This window comes from Rousettus aegyptiacus, unplaced genomic scaffold, assembly GCF_014176215.1.
Source record: "Rousettus aegyptiacus isolate mRouAeg1 unplaced genomic scaffold, mRouAeg1.p scaffold_m13_p_2, whole genome shotgun sequence".
NCBI classification, from domain to species: domain Eukaryota; kingdom Metazoa; phylum Chordata; class Mammalia; order Chiroptera; family Pteropodidae; genus Rousettus; species Rousettus aegyptiacus.
The window spans coordinates 49452214-49476958 of NW_023416295.1; the positions used below are offsets into that span (position 1 = coordinate 49452214).

Genomic DNA, 24745 nt, shown 5'->3' on the forward strand with positions numbered 1-24745 from the left:
AACTTATTCTTTTTGGATCTCAGAATTTTTTTTTTTTTTAATCTTTGTTTTAGGCGTAGGATTGAACGCAGCACTCTAATGGGAATGGAACGTGAGATCATAGTCAGCACAGTCTTTCGTCCTTTTGGCTTGACTGTCAATGGACAGTATATTTACTGGACTGACTGGTCCACAAAAAAAATTTACCGAGCTAACAAATATGATGGGTCGGGTCAGACTGCGATGACCACGAGTTTTCCTTTCTGGCTAATGGGCATTCGTGTTGTTGTGAAAGACCACCCACAACAGTGCAGCAATCCTTGCGACCAGTTTAATGGGGGCTGCAGCCATATTTGTGCACCAGGTAAGGCATTGCCCATGAATATAGAATCAAGGAGAGTAATAATGATGATGGCAACTGGTAGGGACGGTGAAGGAATATTCTGCTCTAACAGAACAAAATCCAAGTTCTTCTTGATTTCAGGGCAATTGAAAAAAGATTTGGGGGTTTTTATGTGTAGAGAAACACTTTAACAGGTTGTCTTCCTATTTGATATGGAGGTATAAAGAAAGACAAGATTTGGCTGTGGTTCTTCATGACTTGAATAGAAATTCCATCAACGAGCTTACTTTTTTTATGAAAAGATTTAATTCTTCAACTTAGGAGGTACTATTTATAGTTTGAAATATTACTGATGATACGAAGTGTAATATGTGTGATAATATGCTTCATAGTGTGTTTCATAGAGAACAAATTCATAGGAAGATGTGCCTTTTGATATTGTTGCTTTGTAGATTTTGCTGAGAAGGCAGAATGGTTTCAATTGCTTCAGTATAATGAGGGGTAGTTGCTTAAAGGTTAGGGTGAATTAGCCACATTTATTAATTGCTGGTTGTTCTTCTTGATGGAAGAATGTCTCAGAATATAGTTAAAAGTTTGATGAGAACAGTTTCCATGGTTTGTCTTAAAGCATATTTAATATAGAAGCAGTTGCCAGTGGTATTCTGGAGGAGAAAATGTGAATGTTTGCCACTCAAATCTTCTGTTTTTTCTGGGCTTCCCTTTCTTCAGGTCCCAATGGTGCCGAGTGTCAGTGTCCACAGGAGCGCCACTGGTATCTGGCCAATAACAATAAGCATTGCATTGTGGACAATGGTATACGGTGTAATGGTTCCAGTTTCACCTGCCTCAATGGGCATTGCATCTTGGAGCAGTGGAAATGTGACAACAGCAATGACTGTGGCGACGGCAGTGATGAGCTGGAAAGTGTCTGTGGTGAGTTGAACTCTTGGGAGCCTTTGTCAGAAGTTAACAAAGTCTTTATGCCAGGTGTTTGGTACAGAATCCTGCTATGTGTGAATAGGTTAGTTAGAAATGTGCCTAAGCATCCCGTTAAAACTGAAAAACATTGAGTTTGAGAATCAGACTGCATTTCTGCTAAATCGCACATAAGCTGATATACGTGCTGTGGAGTAGCGTATCCTCTGTAGCGGTTAGGAGCAAAAATACTGCATTAATATTCTGGCTATGCCATTTACATAATCTGTATGGCTTCAGACATCTCATCTGTAAAATGGAGCTAGTGCTAGGATTCTTGAGAGGCGTAAGGAAAACAATATATAAAAACACATGTAACTAAGGGCTCCATTAGGCGATTGTTATCATTTTAATTTAATTTAATTTTTTCTAGATGTCAGTGAGTTATTTAATGAGTTGTTATAACAGTGCCTGCAGTTCTAGTCTCATACATATATACCTAATTTAAATAGGTAAGGTGACCTCTTAGGGACACCTAGCACAAGCGCAATGCCACCTGTGGTAGTTCTTACGTGCAGAGCCCATGCTCAGACATGCTGGTGTGCAGTGCGGGTGTTCTTTGTTGAGTTTTTAGATGTTCAACTTATTGTTGTTTCAAGGGGAGAGATCTGAGGACGTCTCTCACTGCCATGTTTCTCAGCTGACTCTGATTGTTACCGTTTTATTACTTTTCATAGCAGAAGGATAATTAATTTAATAATTTCATCAAAATCACTCCCAATATTCAGTTTCTATCCAAATAGGGTGAGTAAAACGCAGTGGATGTTCTGAGGTTAGGTACTTTTTTTTCTAGTAGACTGTGTAGGGGATAAGAGTTCTTTCCCCAAAGAAACTGCATTTGCATACTTTTCTGCGATTGAGGTAAACTTTTAAATTGAGATGATAGAGAAATAGACTGACTTTGCCATTTGCTTAAAATATGTCATTTGTTAAAAAAAAGTATACAAAATATTTTGCTTAATCTAACTAATTTAAAGTATTGTCTTACTTTGCATGCAGTCCATTTTGCAGCTGCTTTTGCCTTGGAAGGTAAACTCAAAGTGTCTATTTTATTTGATTGCATTCTTTTAGAAATTAGGATGCTGCTTTAATCAAGAGTGTTCTCCAATGTGTTTTCCTTTTTTTAGCGTTTCACACCTGCCATCCCACCGCCTTCACCTGTGACAACGGGCGATGTGTCCAGTATCATTATCGCTGTGATCACTATAATGACTGTGGTGACAACAGTGATGAGGAAGGGTGCCTGTTCAGTGACTGTAATGCCACCACGGAATTTACTTGCAATAATAGAAGGTGCATACCTCTTGAGTTTGTCTGCAATGGTGTAAACAACTGCCACGATAATGATACTTCAGATGAGAAAAATTGCCGTAAGTTCATCTTAAGTACTCATTGTGCTTTGGGGTCTTAGATATTAGGAAATGAAACAAAGGCTTTCTGAAAAAAATGAAACAAAACAATACAACAAAGAACTAAGTATTCACCTAAACCATACATTTTATTTTAATGTATTCCATTAAATGATTTTTAAAAACAACTTTACTTAATATTTGAATTATTTACCTAAATTTATGGACCCATACAACCATTGACTATTTTAAACTTAATATTTTATCTTTGGTTTATGTGTCTGCCAGATTAAAATTTCATTCGACAGTCAAAATTTTTTATTGTTTTCGAGCTTTACCAATTTTACTTTATAATCAAAATTTTTGATTGTTTTAGTTTTATCAATAGTTAATGACAAAAATTATTGCATGAATGTGCTGTGGTTAATGTTGTGCATAAAGCTATGTAGTACTGTGTTGACTGAAATTGTTTTTTTTTTTTAGTTTTTCTGGTAAATTGCTTTTTTATTAATTGATTTTTTTTCAAAATTTCTGGTGTTTGCATGTTAGCATCTTGGGAAAACAAAGAGCAGAGTGTAAGTTCAAATATATTTTCAGTTTGGGTATATTTACATGGTCATCTGCTTTTGTAGGTAGAGGTATACACAGTATTTATTTGTGTGTGCTTTTTAAAAGAACTTTTTCTTATGGAAAATTTCAAATGTACACTAAAGCAGAAAGAAAAGTATAATATATCCATCACCCAACTTCAACATTTATCAACAAATGACCAATCCGTTTCATTCGTTTCCCTCCACTTTTTTTCTGAGTATTTTAAAGCAACTCTCAGACATATATATCAGTGATAAAGACATTTTGAAAAACGACTACCATCCCATTGTAATGCTTATCTAGTAAAATCAACAATACTTAGTATCCTTCAGAACTCAATTCAGGCTCAAATTCTGTCACTTATCCCCAAAATGTCTTTTTACGGTTGCTTTATTCAAATTAAGATTCAGACAAGGTCTACCTATTGATTTTGATTGTTATAACTCTTTAGTGTTCTGATTTTTTAAAAAATGCCTTTGATTTGTCTTGTGAAATGTCCCACATTCCAGATTTGACTAGTTTTGTAATTGAGCCATTTAATTTAAAACTGTATCTCTATTACTTCTTATTAACTGGAATTTTAGATCTGTCAGCCTAAATCTTCCCTTGGGATGTTCCCTTGACCCAGTGGTTTTAGCATCCATGGATAGTTGTTCATAAATCTATGATTTCTTTAAGGGTTACAAAATAAGCATTTAAAATTCTATTATTTCTTCCACATTTATTACCTGAAGATGCATAAAGAAGAAATTACCCTTATCAACTATTTTGTTAGCCTGAAATACAATTCTACAGGATAAATGTTTGAGTCTTTCCCTGTAATTGTCATGTTTTGGAGTAATGAGTTGGTGAGCAATGAGCACTGAGTTTTTGTTTTGTTTTTCGTACCATATTAAACCCATGGATTTCACATAATTGATGAGTTTCAAAGCAGCGAAGTCACGTATTCTGTTTGATGCTCAATTGTCCTGGCATGGCCCATTCAGTCTTCATAACTCAGGGTTGTACATTTCCTGTCTCAGACCTGGAAGTAATCACTTATCCAATGGAGACCTCATTCCTTTTGTGGTATTTAAAAATTGCCACAGTGTTGGAATATCCATTCCTATTTTTCTTTCATTGATTGCGTCTAGGCCTTTTCAGTGAATAGAACTAGGAAATATAGTTTTAAAGGAACAGTATAAGTTTATATTGATATTTCTCATTTTAACCTAAGATTATAAGTTTTTTACTTAACTTCTTAAATTTTATAATTATATCTCTTCCTTTATGGTAAAAATCTTGGTTTCTAATGACATTAACATAATAACTTATTTGCTTTATTCTACAATAATTTTAAAATGCCTATAATAATTTAAAAATAACCACAAATACTGTTATTGCTACCAATAAATCTGCTTGTTCTTAGATTATTTCCCTCTAGGGATATGCAGTTAAAATACTGATTTCAAAAACATTTGCATTTTTTTTCCTCTGTATGGTTATGCTATTATTTGATTTATCATTGGTTTCATTTGCTACCATTTCCAAATTTTACGAACTGCTTTCCCTTTTCCCTTTTTTTAATTGTTTTTATTTATTCAAAATAACGTATATGGTTCCCAAGTCAAAATTATATGACAAGGTACGTTCACAGAAGTCTTTTATCCTTGTCTTCTCCACTCTGTTCCCTCCATGCTATTCTCAATCTATCCATAGGGATGACAATTTTCATTAGTTTATTTTTTTCGTTGTTGTTTTTAATATAAGCATCTCTCTCTCTCTCTCTCTCCACACACACACACACACACACACACACACACACACAAACACACAAACACACACACATCACTGTTTTTGTTACACAAAAGATAGTCTACTATTTTGGATTGTGCTTTCTTATTATTAACAATATATAACAATATATCCTGTATATCATGCCGTCATTCCTTATCAATATATAGAGATCTTTATTCCTTTTTATAGCTACATGTTACTCCATTGTGTTGATATGCCATTGTTTATTTAATTAAGAATTCAGACTCTCCGTGATGCTATTAAATAATGAAAATGATTTAAACTACAAAGCAATCCTCCTTTCTCCTCTCTGCACTATCAGCTGGAAATAGCTCTCTTCACTACAGAATCTATATGCATAACATAAGTGTCATGGATCATGCCTCTGTGATGGCTTTGAGAATGCCTCCCTTCTAATGAGTTGAATTCTGCAATAGATCTGTGAGCATGGACATTCTTTATGGTATATATGTGGTGAATATATTCCAAATGTTTATCTGGTTGTCTTTTTAAAGCTGATCGCACTTGCCAGTCTGGATTCACAAAATGCCACACTACAAATATTTGTATTCCTCGTACTTACTTGTGTGATGGAGACAATGACTGTGGAGACATGAGTGATGAAAGCTCCACTTTTTGCGGTAATATAAGCCTACTTCTCTTTCTGTTATTCCAGGGATGCATGTCTTCAGCTAATTCAAAGATGTATGGCTTGGGTGTTTGGGCTAATTTCAATTTGTCATCTCAAATTGACCTTGTAAGTGGATTCAGTAGGCAGTTACTTTAGGATGTGATTGGAGGGGCAAAAGAAGTTCCTTTTCTCTGTTCCCTGACTGGAGGCCCATCTCTAAATATTTCCTCCAGAGACCTGCTCTGATACTTAAACTGTACTTGCAGAATTTGCATTAAGCCCTTACATTTAATCTTAATATGGTTATACTGGCCATTAGTAATTGAAAGAATTTTTCTGTTTTTAAATATCTTTGAATTTCAGAAACCTTTATTTCATATTTAGCAATTTTGTTCAATTAAACAATTTTCTATATTTTTACATCGAGTTAAAAGATTTTTCTTAAGCTCGATAACTTTGAGCTTATTAATGTAAATAAAGATTTAAGAATTTAGTAATTGTCACCAGGCCAGGCTACTAAGAGCAGGAGTCAGTTATAGTAACAGAAACAAGAAGAAGTAGAATTCAGGATGTAGCCATCAGATAGGGACATACAGATTGAAGCTAGTGCTAATCTTACAGGGACCTCTGCTTCCTTATCATTTTTATTTCCCCCCAGCAAATCATCAGATATCATGGGCCAAAGCAAGGGAGACTTGTAGAGAAGAAGAATTATAAGACTTGATCCTTATTTTTACACACATAATAATTTAGAAAATACTTTTGCCAGGAGCTACCTAAGGTTACTGAAGAAAAGAACCAATATTCAAACATAGTCAGAGTCATTTACTCAAATAAAGGCCCATTATATCAAAGATGAATAATAGCAGAACTTTGCTAACTCTCTAGAATCATGGTGTAACATGCTAAAGGTTGTGTGTGGGGCAAGCTCAGGTATGGTTATATTATTGTTGTTCTTGCCTTTGATTATTATTTCAGTAGAATTTAATTTTATGTTACAGCAGAAAACAGAAGCAAGTTTCTTACATTAATTTGTCTCTTACATCAAAACAATAGTTCTTTGGTATTTCTAATAAAATTTGTTCTGAGATTTCTGGAATCTAGAAAAAAATATTCTGGAAAACTGCCCTGCCTTCTCTCTCTTCCATAGAAAGCATATACAAAAGCTCATCTCCCAGGCCTCAATCTCCCTTGGCAACTATTTATTTAGTTCAGAGATATAGGCAAATTGTTAAGACTAATGCAAACAAACTTGTGTTTGGTCTTAGGTTTTATCTTCTTTCCTTCCTCTTGCAGCCTTTCACACGTGCAACAGCAATGAGTTCCACTGCACATCTGGACGCTGTATTCCTAGCCATTGGTACTGTGATCAAGAACGAGATTGTCTTGATGGCTCTGATGAACCTGCCACTTGTGGTAAGAGAGTAAGAAAACATGAAAAGCATTATGATACAGCTAGAACAGTGGTCCCCAACCTTTTTGGCACCAGGAACTGGTGCTCCTATGAGAATCTAATGCCTGATGATTTGAGGTGGAGCTGAGGCCATGATGCTAGTGCTGCCGAGCGGCTCTAAATGCAGATGAAGCTTCGCTTGCTTGCCAGCCACTCACCTCCTGCTGCGCAGCTTGGTTCCTAACTGGCCACAGACTGGTACTGGTCCGTGGTCCGGGGGTTGGGGACCCCTGAGCTAGAGAATCTCTTCTAACTACTTCAAATACAGATGAAGGTAATGTTTGCTGAATGTTTGCACTCCCTGCTCCTACTCTTAGCTGAGATGCCAAAACCACTCAGCAGATATTCATTAAAAACGTGTTAGTGCAGGACACGGTGTGTGCTGTTCATCAAGATATAGAGGTTGCAGGTTGCAGGTTGCTGATTGATGCTGATAACATGAGATTATGTTAGTGTTGTACTTAATATGGTGCTTGGCTTGTAGAACTCAATTAATTTTAATTGACTCTGAACTGGAATTTCTAAATTTGACTGAGCTCTGACCCATAAGACCGGGAGGATCCAAAAGTGATTGTAATCATCACATACATGGGGAAGGGTCATAGTTGGGCACACATCCTTTTTCTGTTTTGTCTGTGTGCCAGCTTATGAGGAAGGGTCCCATGGCCATCTGAGATTCCGAAGAAGTTCCAGGGACCCTTTGATATTCTCGGAGGCAGTTGTGCTTGTTTGTATTTGGAGGCTGCTACCTTTGCAAATTCTAATCTATATCCATTAACTTTTTTTTTTTTTACATAATTATAAAAATATAAAGCTACAACCTTTTACATTAATTTTTTATCTGTCAATAAATCCTATCTCTATATAAGGGCTAGAATCTTATGGCCATGGGCCAACTTCTTGTCTTTAAAGTTAGAATGAAGTATCAATGACATTTTGAACTAAGGATGGGGTAAGGTTCCTTGGGGCTTCAGAGGGAAGGAAGGTCATTCACAGAATAATAAGAAGAACAGATGTTCAGTATTTAGAATTTGCCCCGCCCTATAGATAGGTCATGAAAAGTTATTTATGATGAGATTATTTTATGGGAAAGACCCTCCAATTTAAATCCTTTAGGGAGAGGTAAAAATTTCTCTTGAACCTGCGGGGTCTCGATTTCTTTCACTTTAAAATAATCCACATGCTAAAGTAGCATATCTTGGCTAGGAGGCCTATTCTGAACCCTTTCAACATCCTGTTAGAAATTTTTTTGTGGATATGTGGAAAGATTCTTATAGGCTAGATTTCTAGGAGTGATGCTATGTCAAAGGGGATATGTCTCTTCAAAAGGCTGTATCGATCTATACACCTCTTTTACTTTTTAATGAAATGTCCTGTTTTTTCATTACTGTTACCTTTGTGCTATGTTTTTAATAGTTAAAATTAAATTTCTTTTGATTTGGGCTATTTTTGTGGGGTCTCTGGGTTTATGAGAGTATGACAACTTTGTTAGTTGAATAGGAACATGTTGGGGATATGATTAAATAATTTAATTAGTGTTATAGACAGCCTATGCTCTAGCAGACTTCTCTCAAGATTTCTGAACTATAAAGCATTCTTTTCATCAAGAGCGCACTCAAAAAATTAATTAATTAATTAATTAATTAATTTATTTATTTATTGTTTTCAGTGTACCATATGTCAACATGCTTAAGTGATGAGTTCAAATGTGACAGTGGAAGGTGCATTCAAAGAGAATGGATCTGTGATGGTGATAATGACTGTGGGGACATGAGCGATGAGGATGAAAGACACCATTGTGGTAAGTGAAACCAATTAATTCCTCTGCGAAGTCACATTCCAGGAAAACTCAGATTTATTTTTATATCTCTGGAGAGTTTGATTGTCAGACAGATTCCTCTTTAATTGAACGCATATCAATAGACAGTTACCTTTATTTTTCTACTCCGGCATTTTTTGATATCATGTACTTACATGCTTTCAGATAATGAAAAATGATTTTAATGTTTATTTTCTTTCTCTTCCATTTAGCTAAGGGAAATAATGCCCTATATTTCTAGAGCAGATAAAGAGAATGAAGTCAGCCACTCTTAAACAGCAGCTTTAACAGTGTAGCGGTTAATCGTGTGCCTCCAGTTTCATCTCTTACCTTCGAGATGTTAGTTGAGGGAGGGTTATGGAACAGACTGTGGAACACCGTTTCTCATTACCAACAGATCATGGAAGTCTTTGCTAAGGTGTCAGAAAAGTGTCTTTCCATGGTAGAATAATACAAACAATGGCCCCCTGATGTTAGCGTTTGATCGTCACCTCATGTGTCAGTGACTTTGGTCCATGTGTACACTGTCCACTCAGATGGGTGGTTGGCAGCTGCAGAGACATGAATTGCAGCATGTGCTTCCCTCCCACCTTCCTCACTTCCTCCTTCTTTCAGTCTCCTATTCACCCACAATGGGATTAAATAGAATGCCTGTTCTTTTATTCTGGGGCATTCATGATTGTACATTACTATATCATGTCTTTCCTAACAGTGTCATGGTTTCTGACAACTCTTGTTGATATATATGTTCCTCTTATACACCCAAATTCTACTTAGGGCGGTAGCTATCATGCAGTTATAAAAGCACTAACTTTGAAGCCATAGTTCTTCAGAAAGTTATGTGACCGAGCCATCTAGTTAACCATTTTGAGTTTGATTATTCTCATTTGTAGCACTGGTATAAAAATACCTGTCTCACATTGTATTTGTGCGATTATACTTTGTAAACTAAAAAAAATGTTACCAAATGTAATTTTTGGTATTCCATTAACAAAATGGGAGTAGTTTATGAAGCCCTATGGGAAAAATATGATCTTACATTAATGTGAGGAAAAACCAAGTGAAGTGTTTTATTGTATTTATTTCTTACTTCAGAAAAAAAAAATCCAAGGTCCAAAGCAATTAAAATAGAATGATTGGAGGTATTTTTATTATGATCTATTATTACCATAGCAATGTGATTTATTTACCTATTTTCCCCTCATTTCCTTTTGTCTCTCAGACTGTTCAGTAACACAAAGCAAGAGAAATAATTGTTCAGAATGAGTTTGCTAGAATGAGCTCTCATGTAGTTTCTGATTTTTGTGTGCTTTGGTTTTAGAGAGTCACAACTGCTCAAGTTTTGAGTTTCTCTGTGTAAATAACGTGCCTCCATCCAGGAGGTGCATTCCCCAATCTTGGGTCTGCGATGGTGATGCAGATTGTACCGATGGCTATGATGAGCGACAGAATTGCTCGAGGGGATCTTGCTCTGAAAATGATTTCACCTGTAGTAATGGACAGTGTATCCCAGATTCATACAGGTAAATTGGGGGTTAAAAAATTTCCCAGTAAATCTCAAATATTCATGGGGGTAACACTGATTTATCTATTAGGTATAGTGTTCACAGTACCTATAGCCCATAGTACTTTCAGTGGTCTATGAAAATGTTTAGATTTCTTTTAAAATCAGAAGGAAAAAAGAGAAATTTTAGGTCAAAGTAAGTATTTTAACATGTCATTAATATCCATATCTGTCTTTAAATCAATGTTGTCAGTAAATACAATTAAAAATATTTTTTTGGAAGAAGGGGCTCATGAAAGTGAAAGTACTTGGGCTCATGAAAGTTGTAAAATGACCTTGTAAGAGAGGGCCAGGGAGATGAATAAGGCTCGATATAAGAAAAGTTTTTTCTTGAAGTAGGTGACCCTGTTGGTTTTCCATTTGGAGTAGAAGCATGGGGATAATAAATGCTTAACTTTCTTCTCTCTGCTATAGAAAAACAACAGTTTAAGTACAATGATAAATGGAGCTTGGCGCTTAGGCTCAGAGCCAGTGAGACAACAGGGAGAGGCCGGCGAGGAGGACCGAGAGTGCTGTGCGGGAGTGGCCGGAGAGCCGCACCTTCTATGCTCTTTTTCTGAGAGATGTTGGGAATCTGGATTTTTATATGAAATGTTTTGGTTTTTAAATACCGAAAACGAATTTTAAACTTTTAACACTGTGTCAGTCAAACGGATTTAGTTCACAGCCTGCCAGTTTTGGGGATCTCTCCTGTAATTTTCTGGTGTTTGATTTCTTATCATTTTCTCTAAAATGAGCCATTCCAAAAGTTTATGTATTTTTTTAGTGCCCAACCTCTCACTATTCCCACTTAAAAACTTTTTGGATAAACAGGGAAATAGACAAGAAAAATGATGTGTAGGTTTTAATCCTGACAGACTAGAAGAATAGTAAGAGCATTAACAAGAGTAGGGAAGTCCAGGAGGGAGTTTGCCCAAAGTGAGTTTGTTGTACTAGGACTTCCTGGTGTGAAAATATGTATTAGGCATTTGGACACATGGGAGTGGAGCTAAGAAGACATATTACATATGCCACGGACATATATGCATATTGAGAGAACAAGAACTGTCAGCTTACAGCCTGCTAGGGAAGGAGATGGAAAAGATATATGAAGCAGGCACGAGCAGTAGAGCTTCTGGGGTCATTTGCTTAGGGGCAGGTAGACCCTTGGAAGGCCCTGAGGTATTGCTGAAATACAGCATGGTGCAGAACTGTGTGTTCATGACGGTGGTCCAGAGGAAGCCAGAGAAGGTTAAGTCATCATGCACAAAGAGCAGGCATTTGGCATTCTGACCAAAAAAAACTGTAGTAAAGAGGTAGATGAATGTCGTCTGGAAAATATTCTCTTGTGGGGTGACTCATCCCTTGCTGAGGCCCACGCAGACATTGCTGAGAGGTGGTAGTTTGAGTAATGACAACCTGAAGAAATTCAGGGGACAGAGCTGTCTCCTTTTGTAGTGAATTATGCTTATGTACTTAACTGATATAGATGTGATCTGTAGATTTTTAGTCTTTGTAAGTGGAAAAGATTAAATCTTTATATTTTTTCCCTAGTTGCTCAAGAGTTCTATGACATTATATTGAGATTTGGTTCTTTGGAATCCAGTAAATATTTAATACTATCCGTCTTAAATATATTCTGGAAACCTAGGCATACAATCTAGGGAATAGCATTATAATAAGTCTTAATTTTGATCTAAGTTATTTCACTCCCTTTTTGAACTTTCTGCACTCTGCCTTCATTATTACTATGATCTTGCACCACCTGACTTACCTGCCTTACCAGACTTTCACTGGTTTTATTCATCTTTTTTTCCCATTCTATCTCTCTCTCTCTGTCCCCGCCCCCCTCCCTGAGCTTTCTGAATTGCTATTGCCAAAGGCTATGGCAGAAAATAAAAATACTGTTTGGTTGGATACCTGAACTATAGGGACTAAAGTAACTCTGAATCTTGTTTGCCTGGAGTGCCTCCACTAAGTGCTCTGTTATTGTGGACCCTCTTGCTTGCTTGGTAGAATGTGTGCTCCTGCATTTAGTACAATGATAGAAGGGATCATGTTTCCTATCAACTTTTTCCCCATGGCTCATTACTGATGATGCTGAAGAACCTGAATAAGAGGGAGTTGTGAACAGCTCACTGGAATACTGACGTGCAATTGCGTCTAAAAACTTGATGATTTCTTTGCCTGACTTTTTCCCCCTCTTGAGTTGCATCTGAACTAAAGGAAAGAAAGCATTAGTATCTTAAATCATTTAGAAATAAGTTAAATAGCTGTCAGGAGACCAAATGGGGCTGAGCCAGCTTGCTTTGATTGATACTTTCTTTAAAGTTACATGAACACATTTTGGTATAAATCATGTTTCTATGGCTTAGGTTTGTGGATAGGAGTGCTGATTAGAAGACCTAACCATAGATGAATTGTAAAATTGACCACATTCAGCTTTGATACCTTAACATCTTTTAACGCTCTGCCTCAAACTCCTATGCCCTCCACAGTAAATTCTTTTATTTTTTAATTAAAACGATTTCAATTACAGTAGATATTTAATATTAAATTAGTTTAGTATGTATGGCATAGTGGTTAGACATTTGTAGAACTTATGAAGTGATTGTCCTGATAGATCTTGTACCCACCTGACACCGTATGTAGTTATTACTATATTATCGACTATATTTGCTATGCTGTACTTTACATCCCCATGACTATTTTGTAGCTGCCAATTTCTTAATTCTTTCACTTTTTTCACTTAGCCCCTCAACCCCCCTCCCATCTGGCAACCATCGCTTTGTTCTCTGTATCTATGAATTTGTTTCTGTTTTGTTTATTTTGTTTGTTAGATTCCACATATAAGTGAAATCATATAGTATTTGTTTTTGTCTGATTTATTTCACTTAGCATAATACCCTCTAGGTCCATCCATGTTGTTGCAAATGATAGGATTTCATTTTTTTTCTTTAATGGCTGAGTAATATTCAATTGTATATATGTACCACACCTTTTTTCCCTCCCTGAGTTAACTGTTTTTCATATAGGTAATTTCTTTCTTTTTTTTCATTTTTTTTATTATTATTTTTATGGTGACATTGGTTAACGAAATCCAATAAGTTTCAGCTGCACACTTTAACAGTAAGGCATGTATATATTTATACTGTGTGTTCACCTCCCATAGTTAGATTTCTTTCTGTCACCACATATTTGACCCTCTTTTTCCCACTTACCTCCCCCTTCCCCCGCCCCTTCCCCTCTGGTACCATATCTTCTTTATCCATTCATTTTTTGATTGGAACATTTAATCTATTTACATTTAAAGCAATTATTGATAGATATGTAGTTATTGCCATTTTATTAATTGTTTTCTGATTGTTTTTGTAGTTCTTCTCTGTTCCTTATTCTCTCGCTCTCTTATATGTTGATGACTTTCTGTAGTGCTGTGTTGGGATTTCTTTCCTTTTATTCCTTGTGTATCTCTTGTGGATTTTTGGTTTGTGGTTACCATGTGCTTCATATAGCAATCTATTTTAAGTTTATGGTTGCTTAAATTTGAACATATTCTAAAATAACTACCATTTGTACTTTCTCCATGTTTGTTTTTGTCATTCTCTTTTGCTTCTTTTGTGTCTGTGTGTGTGTGTGTGCGCATGTGCTTGTGTGTATCCCTTATTTTACTGTCGTAATTACACATGATCTTCCTGTTTTTGCCTTTTAACTTTTGTACTAGCTTTCATTTTGGCTGATCCACTGCTTTTACTGTATGTTTGCCTTTGTCAGTGAGAATTTTTTTCTTTGCAATATTTCATTATTCATATTTTTGATTTTTTTCCTTCTTAAAGAAAGCCTTTTAATATTCTTGTAATACTAGTTTGATGGCGGTGAACTCCTTCAGCTTTTTCTTATCTGGGAAAGTAAATTCCTTTATGAATTGTCAAACATTAGTTTTTCTCATCATTACTTAAGATTCTTTTATACTTATGATGACTTTCATGGGATCTTGGAATAATGTAGAGAAGAACGACTAGTCTAGCCCACAAAATTTCAGGAAACTACATTGTCCTCGGGATACCTGGGAATGTTAGGTCTCAAAATAGCTTCTAGAACTATGAAATGCCTTCCTATTTTGACAGTCGTCTGTGCTAACCTACTAGTTTTCCCTCCTTCCCATCACCGTAACTACTTATATCTCTTGGCAGGTGGTAGGAGTATTACAATGGAAGTTGGAAGGAACAGGACCGCTAATGCAAACATTAATTTAATTGGAAGCTATGTGTTCTTATCATTTATAATATATAGCACTCATCCTATGAGTATCTGCTTGCGTATGGGCACCTCTAGCATATGGTTACCTAGGATTTTGTCTGTGCCCGTAAACTGTCTCATTGTCTGATGAATAGATCTGATGAACATTAAAGTTATAAAAGCTGTGTTTAATTAATTTTTCAACTGGGAGAAAAAGAATGAAATTATGTTTAATAGCTTTAGACCCACATTTCCAGTGATAGAAACCAGCACTGGAGAAGTTGTGTAGAATGCTAAATATTATATTCCTTTAGTGCTGAGGATTAGTGGGGCGGATGAAGATTCTGGTGGAGAGGGTACTAAGGACATTGGTGATCTTGGTATTAAAATGGTTGACCTGGCATTCAGGAGGAGGACATAGGTGAGATTCATTGTCAGTCTGTCTAAGGGTTGTGTCCCGGGTCTCATAACACAGGTGTGACCGGCACAATGACTGCGGTGACTACAGTGATGAGAGGGACTGCTCATACCCCACCTGCAATGGGAATCAGTTTACATGTCAGAATGGGCTCTGCATTTACAAAGGCTATGCCTGTGATGGGGAAAATGACTGTGGAGATGATTCTGATGAGCTGGAGCACCTGTGCCATATCCCGGAAACCACGTGCCCCCCTCATCAGTTCAAGTGTGATAACGGGAACTGCATTGAAATGGTGAAAGTCTGTAACCACTTAGATGACTGTTCAGACAACAGTGATGAGAAAGGATGCGGTGAGTATAACATAAAATTTGGGAAAAAGAAAACAGGGAGAATGAATATGAATTCTTAATCCCTTATGACTTATCAAGACTTTCTAGTCTGTCCTCAAAGTAAAAATTACCAGAGAATTACTATTTCTTATCTATCAAAGGCAGGGATTTCTTGGTATAAGGGTAGTACACAAAAGTTTTTTGGACTTATTCATCAGTTAGACAGTTCATTATAAAGAACAGAAGATGAGCTAAGTCAGGCCATTAGTACCTAATAGTATCATTAAACATGTCAAACAACATTGATTCTCTTTGAATCTTTGGAATGACTGGTTGCCTTAACTGCCTCTCTGCTAGGATTTCTGAGCTTGTTCTTTATCTCCATCCTGAGGTGACTGAAGGGGAGAGTTTTAACCTCTCCCTTACCCCAACCTCCACAAGTAAACAACTCTAGAGATCATAAAATGTAGAATTAATAAGAACGTGTTCTCCCTGTGGAGTTAGTTTTTGCGTGTTTGGCCATGTTTCCCAGGACCAGTCAGAGGTACACTGGCAGCTACTCTCATCTTGTGAGAGCCAAATGTGCATCTCTTCCCAGCTTTGTGTTCAGTAATGTCACACTGGCAGCCTGAAATTGGCCGTGATGTGAGTAGTCACACCACTGAAATGGAAGATACTACATATCAGGGCATTTCCTTCACCTGGAGGCTTGCGTACCAGAACACCACTGGCCTGGCTCTTTTCTTCTACTCCTCTTTCTCCTCTCTCCTGTCATTTTACTTTATAAATCATTGGTTAAAAGAAATTTGCAGGTATAGGATTCAAAGTCAAACTGAAGCTTGTTACTTGTATTAGTTGTTAAAAATCACTGGTGAAGGATTAAGTTGGGGAGGAAGTTTAAAAAACAGTGATTTTTGAATAGTATATGGCCTTGAGAAATCTCTGTTGTTTATCTGCTTTTAATATGATTCATTAAGAATTGATGCTGTACAGTGTAAATGTTGCATTTGGACCATTATGGTGGAGTCATTGCTGACATTTTAGTTCTCTAATACCTTTCTTTTACCTGCAGGCATTAACGAGTGCCATGAGCATTCACTCAGTGGCTGCGACCAAAACTGCACAGACACCTTAACCAGTTTCTATTGTTCTTGTCGTCCTGGTTACAAGCTTATGTCTGACAAGCGGACTTGCAGTGACATTGATGAATGCAAGGAGACACCCTTTGTCTGTAGCCAGAAGTGTGAGAATGTAATGGGCTCCTACATCTGTAAGTGTGCCCCAGGCTACATCCGAGAACCAGATGGAAAGAGCTGCCGGCAGAACAGTAACATCGAGCCCTATCTCATTTTTAGCAACCGTTACTATTTGAGAAATCTAACTATAGATGGCTCTTTTTACTCCCTCATTTTGCAAGGACTGGGCAATGCTGTGGCATTGGATTTTGACCGAGTAGAAAAGAGATTATATTGGATTGATATAGAAAAAAAAATCATTGAGAGAATGTTTCTGAATAAGACAAATAGAGAGACAATCATGAAGCACAAACTACCGGCCACAGAAAGTCTGGCTGTAGACTGGGTTGGCAGGTAAGAAAACACCGAGGAGCTTTTTAAAGTTAAAAAAAAATAAAAAAAAAAAATTCTAACCATGCTTTCATCTTAACAGGGAATTAATCCTTCCAACTTGGGTTAATATGTGAATACATTTAATGGTTCTGCATTTTTTTTTTCCTGCTGTGTACCTAACACTCAAATGAGATACCACAGAACCCCAAATCCAGTGATTTTAAGAATTTATGGTATCATTTTTAGGGGAAGGGAAATCAAAGGGGAGCAAAGAGCTCTGTTATTACTGGCCATTCAGTTCCCTGGAGATGATGTTAAGGGATGATTCCTGCTTTCATTGGTTTATTCAGTCACTTAACTGCTTCATGGCAGCTGCTGTGCCAGGCTCTTGGAGCCTAGAGCAACCCCTGCTTTCCTGGAGTTCACAGGCTTGCTTACAACATTAGTCACTCTCAGCCTGGGCTGGTCATGAAATAGAGAATGGCTAACCTGAAACTTTTGCTTTTTAGAAAATGAGGATTTTTAAGGTAGACAAGGGATATTTTAATTAAACTTTATCAAATCAACTACATTTGTTAACATCTCTATTGAATCTTGAATGTTGAATATCAGATACTCGGTTGTGGGCACTTATACTGCAAATATTATTGCTGCAGTCAGCCAAGACCTACAGAGTACTCTTCTGCATCTTCTCTATTTGACCATCTTAAGGGTAAAGATTCTAAAATGGGGAGTGGGGAGTTTGCTTTCTAGAACTACCTGAATAGTAACTGGCCTACCATAGATGCTCAATAAAGTGCCTGCTGAATAATAAATAAATTGAGTAATGAATTGACTATGGGAGTAGGAATATTTCATATATCATGGCTCTACTAAGTATCAAAAAGCATAGTGATTAATGATTTGTAAGAAAAGAACTAAACTTGATACCATTTCTGTTCCATCTTTTGCTCCAATGAAGGGAAAAACAGGATGATATTTTCCCCTGGATTTTAGCTACTTTCCTCACCACTTGGGCATGTATTTGACCAGGAGAGAGGATTACATAAATGCATGGTAGTCAGGAAGATGGAACAAGAATGTCTAGTATGAGGGTAGGATAAAACATCCTCTGACTGATGAAGTATTTCTAAATGTTCACGATGGAGAACAGCCAGTCTAAACATTCCTTAAAAGACAAAGGAAGAATAGAACTCAGTTACATTTAAGTTTGTAGGGGACATTTGTAAGATATTAACTGCATTAAAATTAGAAACAATTTCCCCAATGTCAATAAAGATGTCCACTGCTAACTCAAGGGTGTTTGGTTTCCAAAGCCTTTGTACTTGGCATATAATTTTTAAAAGCACCATTTTGCACTTTGGAAGATTGTGCTGGCTCTCGGCCTCTTGAGTTTTCCAGCAGTGGGAGTGGAACGTCTCCTCCATATTCTCTTGAAAAGAGTGCTCACGGGGTCAGTCTTTTGACTGTGTAATGAAGAGAAATTAATGAATTGGCAGTAAGCTTAACAGAGAGGTGTTCCCTATGGTGTATACAGTCTTGAATTCCTGCTCTACTACTTTCTGATTATACAATCCCAGGGCCCAGCAGCCTCATCAGGAAAACAGGGATAATAATAGTACTTACTCCCAGAGTTGATGTGATCTTAAATAAAATAATGTTTTAAAAAGTTCTTAGCATAGGTCCTTGCATTTAGTGGGTATTCAATACATAGCTGCTATTATTATTGGTATTCTTAGCCTCTATAATGATGCAATCCAAGATCATGGTCATCTCATTCATCAGGATTTACCCAACTGTCAAGGCTTGCACTTTCATGCATTCTCATTCCTTCATCCTCAGCCTAAAAGGATGCTGCTGTCCTAACAGTTACATATTATCACAACCAGCATGGTTGCATCAGGGCTTACCTTTGCAAGGAGATATCTAGGCCTTTTCGAAGGGAAATCACTCTCCTTCCAGTTGGAATTGACTGTTAGATCCTAAATGACACTCATATTCTTAAACCCTTTGGAAGCTTATGGATACTTAAGATTCTGGTGAAAACCATGGACCCCTTCCTGGAGAAAAGCATTTGACACATTGAGCTCACACATTTTGTATCAGTTTTAGAGACCCCTCAAAGCCCAGGCTACCCTGATGTCAGATTAAGGACCCCAGATTAAAAATCTCTGTCTCATAGAAAATAAATGGACTTTATTGAATAGAAATATATTTAGAACTGAAATATCCTTCAGGTAGGAGTTTCTAACAAATTTTAATAAGTTTTTAAAGCTTTTTAAGTTTGATTAAGACTTGGCGCAGGGTAAGAAATTTATTTCGTCGACTTAGTCTGACAGGGCCAGGGATGGATAAGGTTTCTCTTTAACTTAAGGATGTCATGATTCAGAGTTCCTTTTTGCAGTCTCAATGAAACTCTTAGACAAGTCTGTTTCCTCAACTCCATCATTTAAACTGTAGTTTATGACACTCGTTGTTTTCACTTCTGCTTTCCTGCTCCTCTAAGCCTTTGCATTGCCTGGGAAGGACGGTTTACATTGCATGAAGAAAGTAAAGCCAAAATCCTTGTGTCAGGTGCAGCCCCCAAATTCCCTCTGTAATATCATCATAAAGTGCAAATTGTAGCACACAGTCTTGCATCTCCTGTTGCCCCATCGCAGGAAGGCCAGTTGTTTCCCCTTGCTCTTGTTCGCCTGGGGAAAGTGCCTTCTAACAGCTGTCTGTGTGATTCCAATGTAGCTCGGATAGGAAGTTGGGTGGCTAAATATGCAGTTTCACCAGCAAAATGGCTGTATGGGTAACTCCTGCTTCTCTATTTCAGAAAGCTCTATTGGGTGGATGCCTACCTGAATTGCCTCTCTGTTTCTGAGCTTGATGGCCGATTCCGCCGCAAGCTGGCTGAGCACTGTTTGGATGCCAACAACACCTTCTGCTTTGATAACCCCAGAGGAATTGCCCTTCACCCTCAATATGGGTATTGTCTTCCTGTAACCTTGGGCTTTTCTTTCATGCCCTTATGTCGCCTTTGTTACCAGAAAAGCTGTTCATATAGTTATCTCAAGGCCAATATCTTGCTCGGATCTGTCTTCTTTTCTTACCTGGTAAATGGTTTAGTATAATGGGTAGAAGCGTGGCTTATTCAAATGATATTCTTGAGCTATTCTGTTTTCTTTGCCATGATTCATCATTTCACTTTTCAAGTCACAGATTTGGGCTGCATGCAAAGAAAATTACAGTTAAAAAAAAAAAAGCCAACCCATTTTTATTGGACTTTCTATGTCAACTCCACTGAAGTCCCCAGTTAATCATGTTCATTTTTGAGCATTCCCTGTATATCATTACCTTTTAGGTTATTTTCTATTCTCTTTCCTTTCAGAGAGGCTTTGTAAAACATAAACTTTATTTCTCTAATCAGAGAAGAGCTATGTCCTTTGGCTACTGATTTCTTTTGGATTCAGGAGCTGACCCTTTGTGTTTCCTCCAACAGGTATGTCTACTGGGCAGACTGGGCTCACCGAGCATACATTGGGAGAATAGGCATGGATGGAATCAATAAATCTGTGATTATCTCTACCAAGTTAGAGTGGCCCAATGGCATCACCATTGATTATACCAACGATCTACTCTACTGGGCAGATGCTCACCTGGGTTACATTGAGTACGTATACAGAAAAGAATAAAGCAAACTGAGTAACTTTATTCCAAATACTAGGGCTAGTGTTACCAATGTATCATTCCCGGGTGTCCTCTAACTGGCCTGTGAATTGGAAGTCACTCTGGGGTCTTCTACTTAAAACTCCTGATAGACAATTCACTGAGCTCTGTAGTATGACACAGTAGAAAGAGAGTGAACTTTGGAGTCGTACAGAGCACATTTCTTTGCCCTTCCCTTCTGAATATATCATTTATAGATTTTACCATTTGAAAAAAAAAAAAAGAGCAAGATTGTTGAAAGGTTTTTCCTAAAGTACTTTGGTGCATTTATTGATATGTACAATGAAGTGTTTTAAGTAACAGTAGAGTCTGTTAACATTTATTCAATATGATAATGCATTCAAATCATTCCAGTAATAAAATAGCTTTTAGAAAATGCATTAAATATCACCCTGTTCAATGAAAAATAGTCATTGTAAAAAAAAGATAACACACTGTATTAACCAACCAGTGTGTGTTTATTTTGAGACATTGCTAATTATGTTCTAAATGCACTATAGTAATGCCTTCTGAGTGAGCTTTTATGAACAAGTACCCAGATAAACAGCTTGTTGAATTAAAAAAAAACATGGAACTGTCATTAACTCAACAGAGCTATTTAAAAACTGTCATTCTGTTAAATTTATTTTGCTACCAAAGTTCGTTTAGAAATTTTTGAAGTGCTCTAATCCCATACTCTCTTGCAAACATGCCGCTGAATACCTAGCACACATGCCAGTGTCTTCTCTTGTGTCGATGGCAGACATAGTTAATCAATCCCAGAACTCTCTTTTGTTAAATTGGGCCACCTTCCTCAGACTCTTCCACAGCCTACACATGTGATAAAAATTCTTTGCCACTGCTGACCTAGAAAGCAGAGGACATTGGATTGTTTTTATAGGCTATGCCATTAGCTTCTGCTAGTTTCCAACATCTATTTTGAGCTCAGCCCCTTGGAATTACCTTAATGCTCTTAGTTTTAAAATATGTTTAGGGTTAGTAGGAAAAGAGACTTGGAAAATTGAAGGTTATAAGGATTTTAACATGTGACACTTTGGGAATACTTTCTTTCCTTGGTTCATTTGCTGTACTAAGGCAATCTTTAGCGTTCTCTTTGCAAAATTTACTATAGCAGATACTAACTCACTCTTAGGTAGAGATCAACTTTGATCAGAATAAGTAGAATATCACTTCTAGTTTAATTGTACCATTTCAGTGTAATATACAGATGGTGATTCCCTTTGCCCTTCCCGCGATGTGTGTATTCTCTTTTAGAAGGAACATCATAGAGCTTAGCTTTCCATAAAAATCCCTTGTTGAATTACTAGAAGCATCAAGGTGTTCAGAGAAACTTCAACAACTTTTCTGAGTTTCTATTGTCCGTTAGGTCTTGTAGATTACTCTTGCTCTTGAAAGCTTGGTAGGTTTAGCTGAAATGGAGAATGTACACATACATAGTATTTTAAGGAGCAATAGAGACAAAAAGGAGTTTTCTAGCTATTTAATATTCTGTTCATTTTTGGTAAAATTTTGTAGCTTAAGTCTAAATTTTGGTTGATTGGTTACTGTGTAAAGGTGAAATAATATCAGGCACTATGATCTGGGAATGAATGAACCTTTAATATTCATGTAGCCATATTAACTTGATCAACTCTAGAAGGCGTATCAATTCCTGTGTTCAGAAATAGATTTCATAGAGTGCGTAAATCAATAAATTTCCATAGAGCATCCAATCCATTTCTTGTACATATTGAGATGTGTCTGTGGTTTTACATTTGACCAAAAAACAAAACAAAACAAAACAAAACAAAACAACAAAAACCTCTTAAAGGCGTATTAGATTTCTACACAGAAATCATGCAAGAACCGAAAAGAAAGGTCTCAAGATGACTTTCTGGTCTATAATTTTTTTAAAGAAACAGATTGTGACTAAGTTCTGGTCATTTATAGCTACAGTCTTATCAACAGAGGTCAAGAAGATCTTCAGGTTTTCCTATGGCTTCTATAAGTTATGAATGTAATATTTTGAAAACTATTTCTAATGTTGCATAGCCTAACATTATCAAGTTTTTCAGTTGCTAGCTCATTCTATCTCCTATTAGAATTTTTGAATCTCCTCTAAAATCTTAAAATACCAATATTTTACCGCAGATTTATATAAATGAATGAGACATTGGAACTAGGAGGACCTAGATATTTGGCTGTGGATGCTCTGTGACATCTTGAAATCAGAGAACTTCCTCTGGAAGTTTATTCATCTGGAAAAGTATTAATACCGTCCAAGGCATGATTTATAATAAATGTTCTGCCAGCGTATTCCAAGTTAACCTTGCAGGCCTATAATTTAACTCAGCTAGTATATGTGGCTTAGGTTATACTGAGAATCCAGCTGTCTCCTAGAACAACCTCTTCCCTGAAATGTTCACAAGAAGGCAGAATTCCAGCTTTACATTGCTATCCTTTGATTTTTTTTTTCTGATGATTTAGGAAACAAGGATGGTGTTTATCCCAGGATATCAAAGAGACACTTAGTAGAGAACATCAATGTAAGAGGTTGTAAACTTACAACAACCGAACCAGCTGCATCTGCAGGAAAGCAGCTGTGATTAGGAATCTGTGATTATTTCAACTTCTCTGGCTATTCCTACTTTTAAGACATTGCTTTTTCAACTTTTACATCTTTTGTTCAGTCAAAATATTCTTTAAGATTATTTTTGTTTTAATTAAAGACTAGGAGTTTAGGGAGAATCTAAACTTCAGTTACCTCTAGAAGGTAGAATTTAATTAATTAATTAGTCAATTGTTCTATCCTTAAGGCATTAGAAGAGAGGAGTTATTTTCAGTGAATGACACTTTGATCCTCCTACCCCAGGTACTCTGATTTAGAGGGCCACCATCGCCACACAGTGTATGACGGGACACTGTCTCACCCTTTTGCTATTACCATTTTTGAAGACACTATTTATTGGACGGATTGGAATACAAGGACAGTTGAAAAGGGAAACAAATATGATGGATCAGATAGGATGATGCTGGTGAACACAACACATAGACCTTATGACATCCATGTGTATCATCCATATAGGCAGCCAATTGGTGAGTAGGTGATCCAGTGTTTGGCACAGGTTGTTTTAGGTTCTTGTGCATGCCATTCTTGTTTCTCTAAGAGTAAATGTCAGCAATTATAAAGGTGTTACTTGTTAATGTTTTCTATAAAACATATGCTGAGAGTTGAGAGCATAGAAATATTTTTAGAGTTTAATCCCCATTCCTGGAAAGGTTGCTTATAACCCTTTTTCTTAACACTGGCTCTATTCTTAATGATCAGTCTGGGGTTTTGTTTTTGATATTTTGGTAGGAGAACTAAAGTATGTTAAAGTGAGTTAAAAATATCATGACATTTCAGCCTTAAATATTTAAGAAAGTGCTTTTGAAAAATAGGGACATTTCCTATATAACCACAATAAATTATAACCATGTCGTATTATAATTATATGTAGTTATAACAATCATCCCTTAATACCATGATCTATCAAAAATGATTGATTTAAAAGAAAATTATAATAATTATAAAACAACATTTATTAAATGTTTATTTAAATGTGAAGTATTGTGTACTGAATAATTGTTTTTCTTCCCTTTTAGAAGGTAAAAGTGTTGAGCAACACATTTCAGTGTATCATGAGTTAGGGGATTTGTTTTTATTTGCTTGCAAACTTACATTCCTCTTCATACAATCAAAGCCATTTTTATGATCTAGAGATAATCTAGCAAGTGTCTGGAGTATATTTTGGGGGTAGAATGGATTTTGTGGGCTTTCTTTGTTACGATGTCTTGCTAAAACACACAATAAACTTAGAAGTGAGGAAAAATGAGAATTAGCAAGATTAAGATACTCAGTGTTTTTCTCTGGAATTTGATATTCTTGGTATCATTTTAGTGGAAGTTCAAATTAATCTTCATTTCCAAGTGGTGGCCCAGAAAATTAGATGCCGCTCAGTTTATCTATCCACTTCGTTCTTGGCCATAATTCTGTTGC

At 36.6% G+C, this 24745-nt stretch overlaps 1 protein-coding gene across 2 annotated transcripts in view; it reads left to right on the forward strand.

Annotated features, from left to right (window-relative positions):
• The window catches only part of LRP2 (LDL receptor related protein 2), a 182468-nt gene that overhangs the window by 121611 nt on the left and 36112 nt on the right, over nt 1–24745 (forward strand). For both annotated transcript variants that reach the window (XM_036236602.1, XM_036236603.1), the window contains 12 exons: nt 54–343; nt 1052–1255; nt 2425–2667; nt 5529–5654; nt 6941–7060; nt 8767–8898; nt 10238–10439; nt 15171–15466; nt 16518–17034; nt 19835–19987; nt 20501–20671; nt 23579–23802. In XM_036236602.1, coding sequence (XP_036092495.1) covers nt 54–343; nt 1052–1255; nt 2425–2667; nt 5529–5654; nt 6941–7060; nt 8767–8898; nt 10238–10439; nt 15171–15466; nt 16518–17034; nt 19835–19987; nt 20501–20671; nt 23579–23802 — 2678 coding nt within the window. The remainder of the gene's footprint in view (nt 1–53; nt 344–1051; nt 1256–2424; nt 2668–5528; nt 5655–6940; nt 7061–8766; nt 8899–10237; nt 10440–15170; nt 15467–16517; nt 17035–19834; nt 19988–20500; nt 20672–23578; nt 23803–24745) is intronic.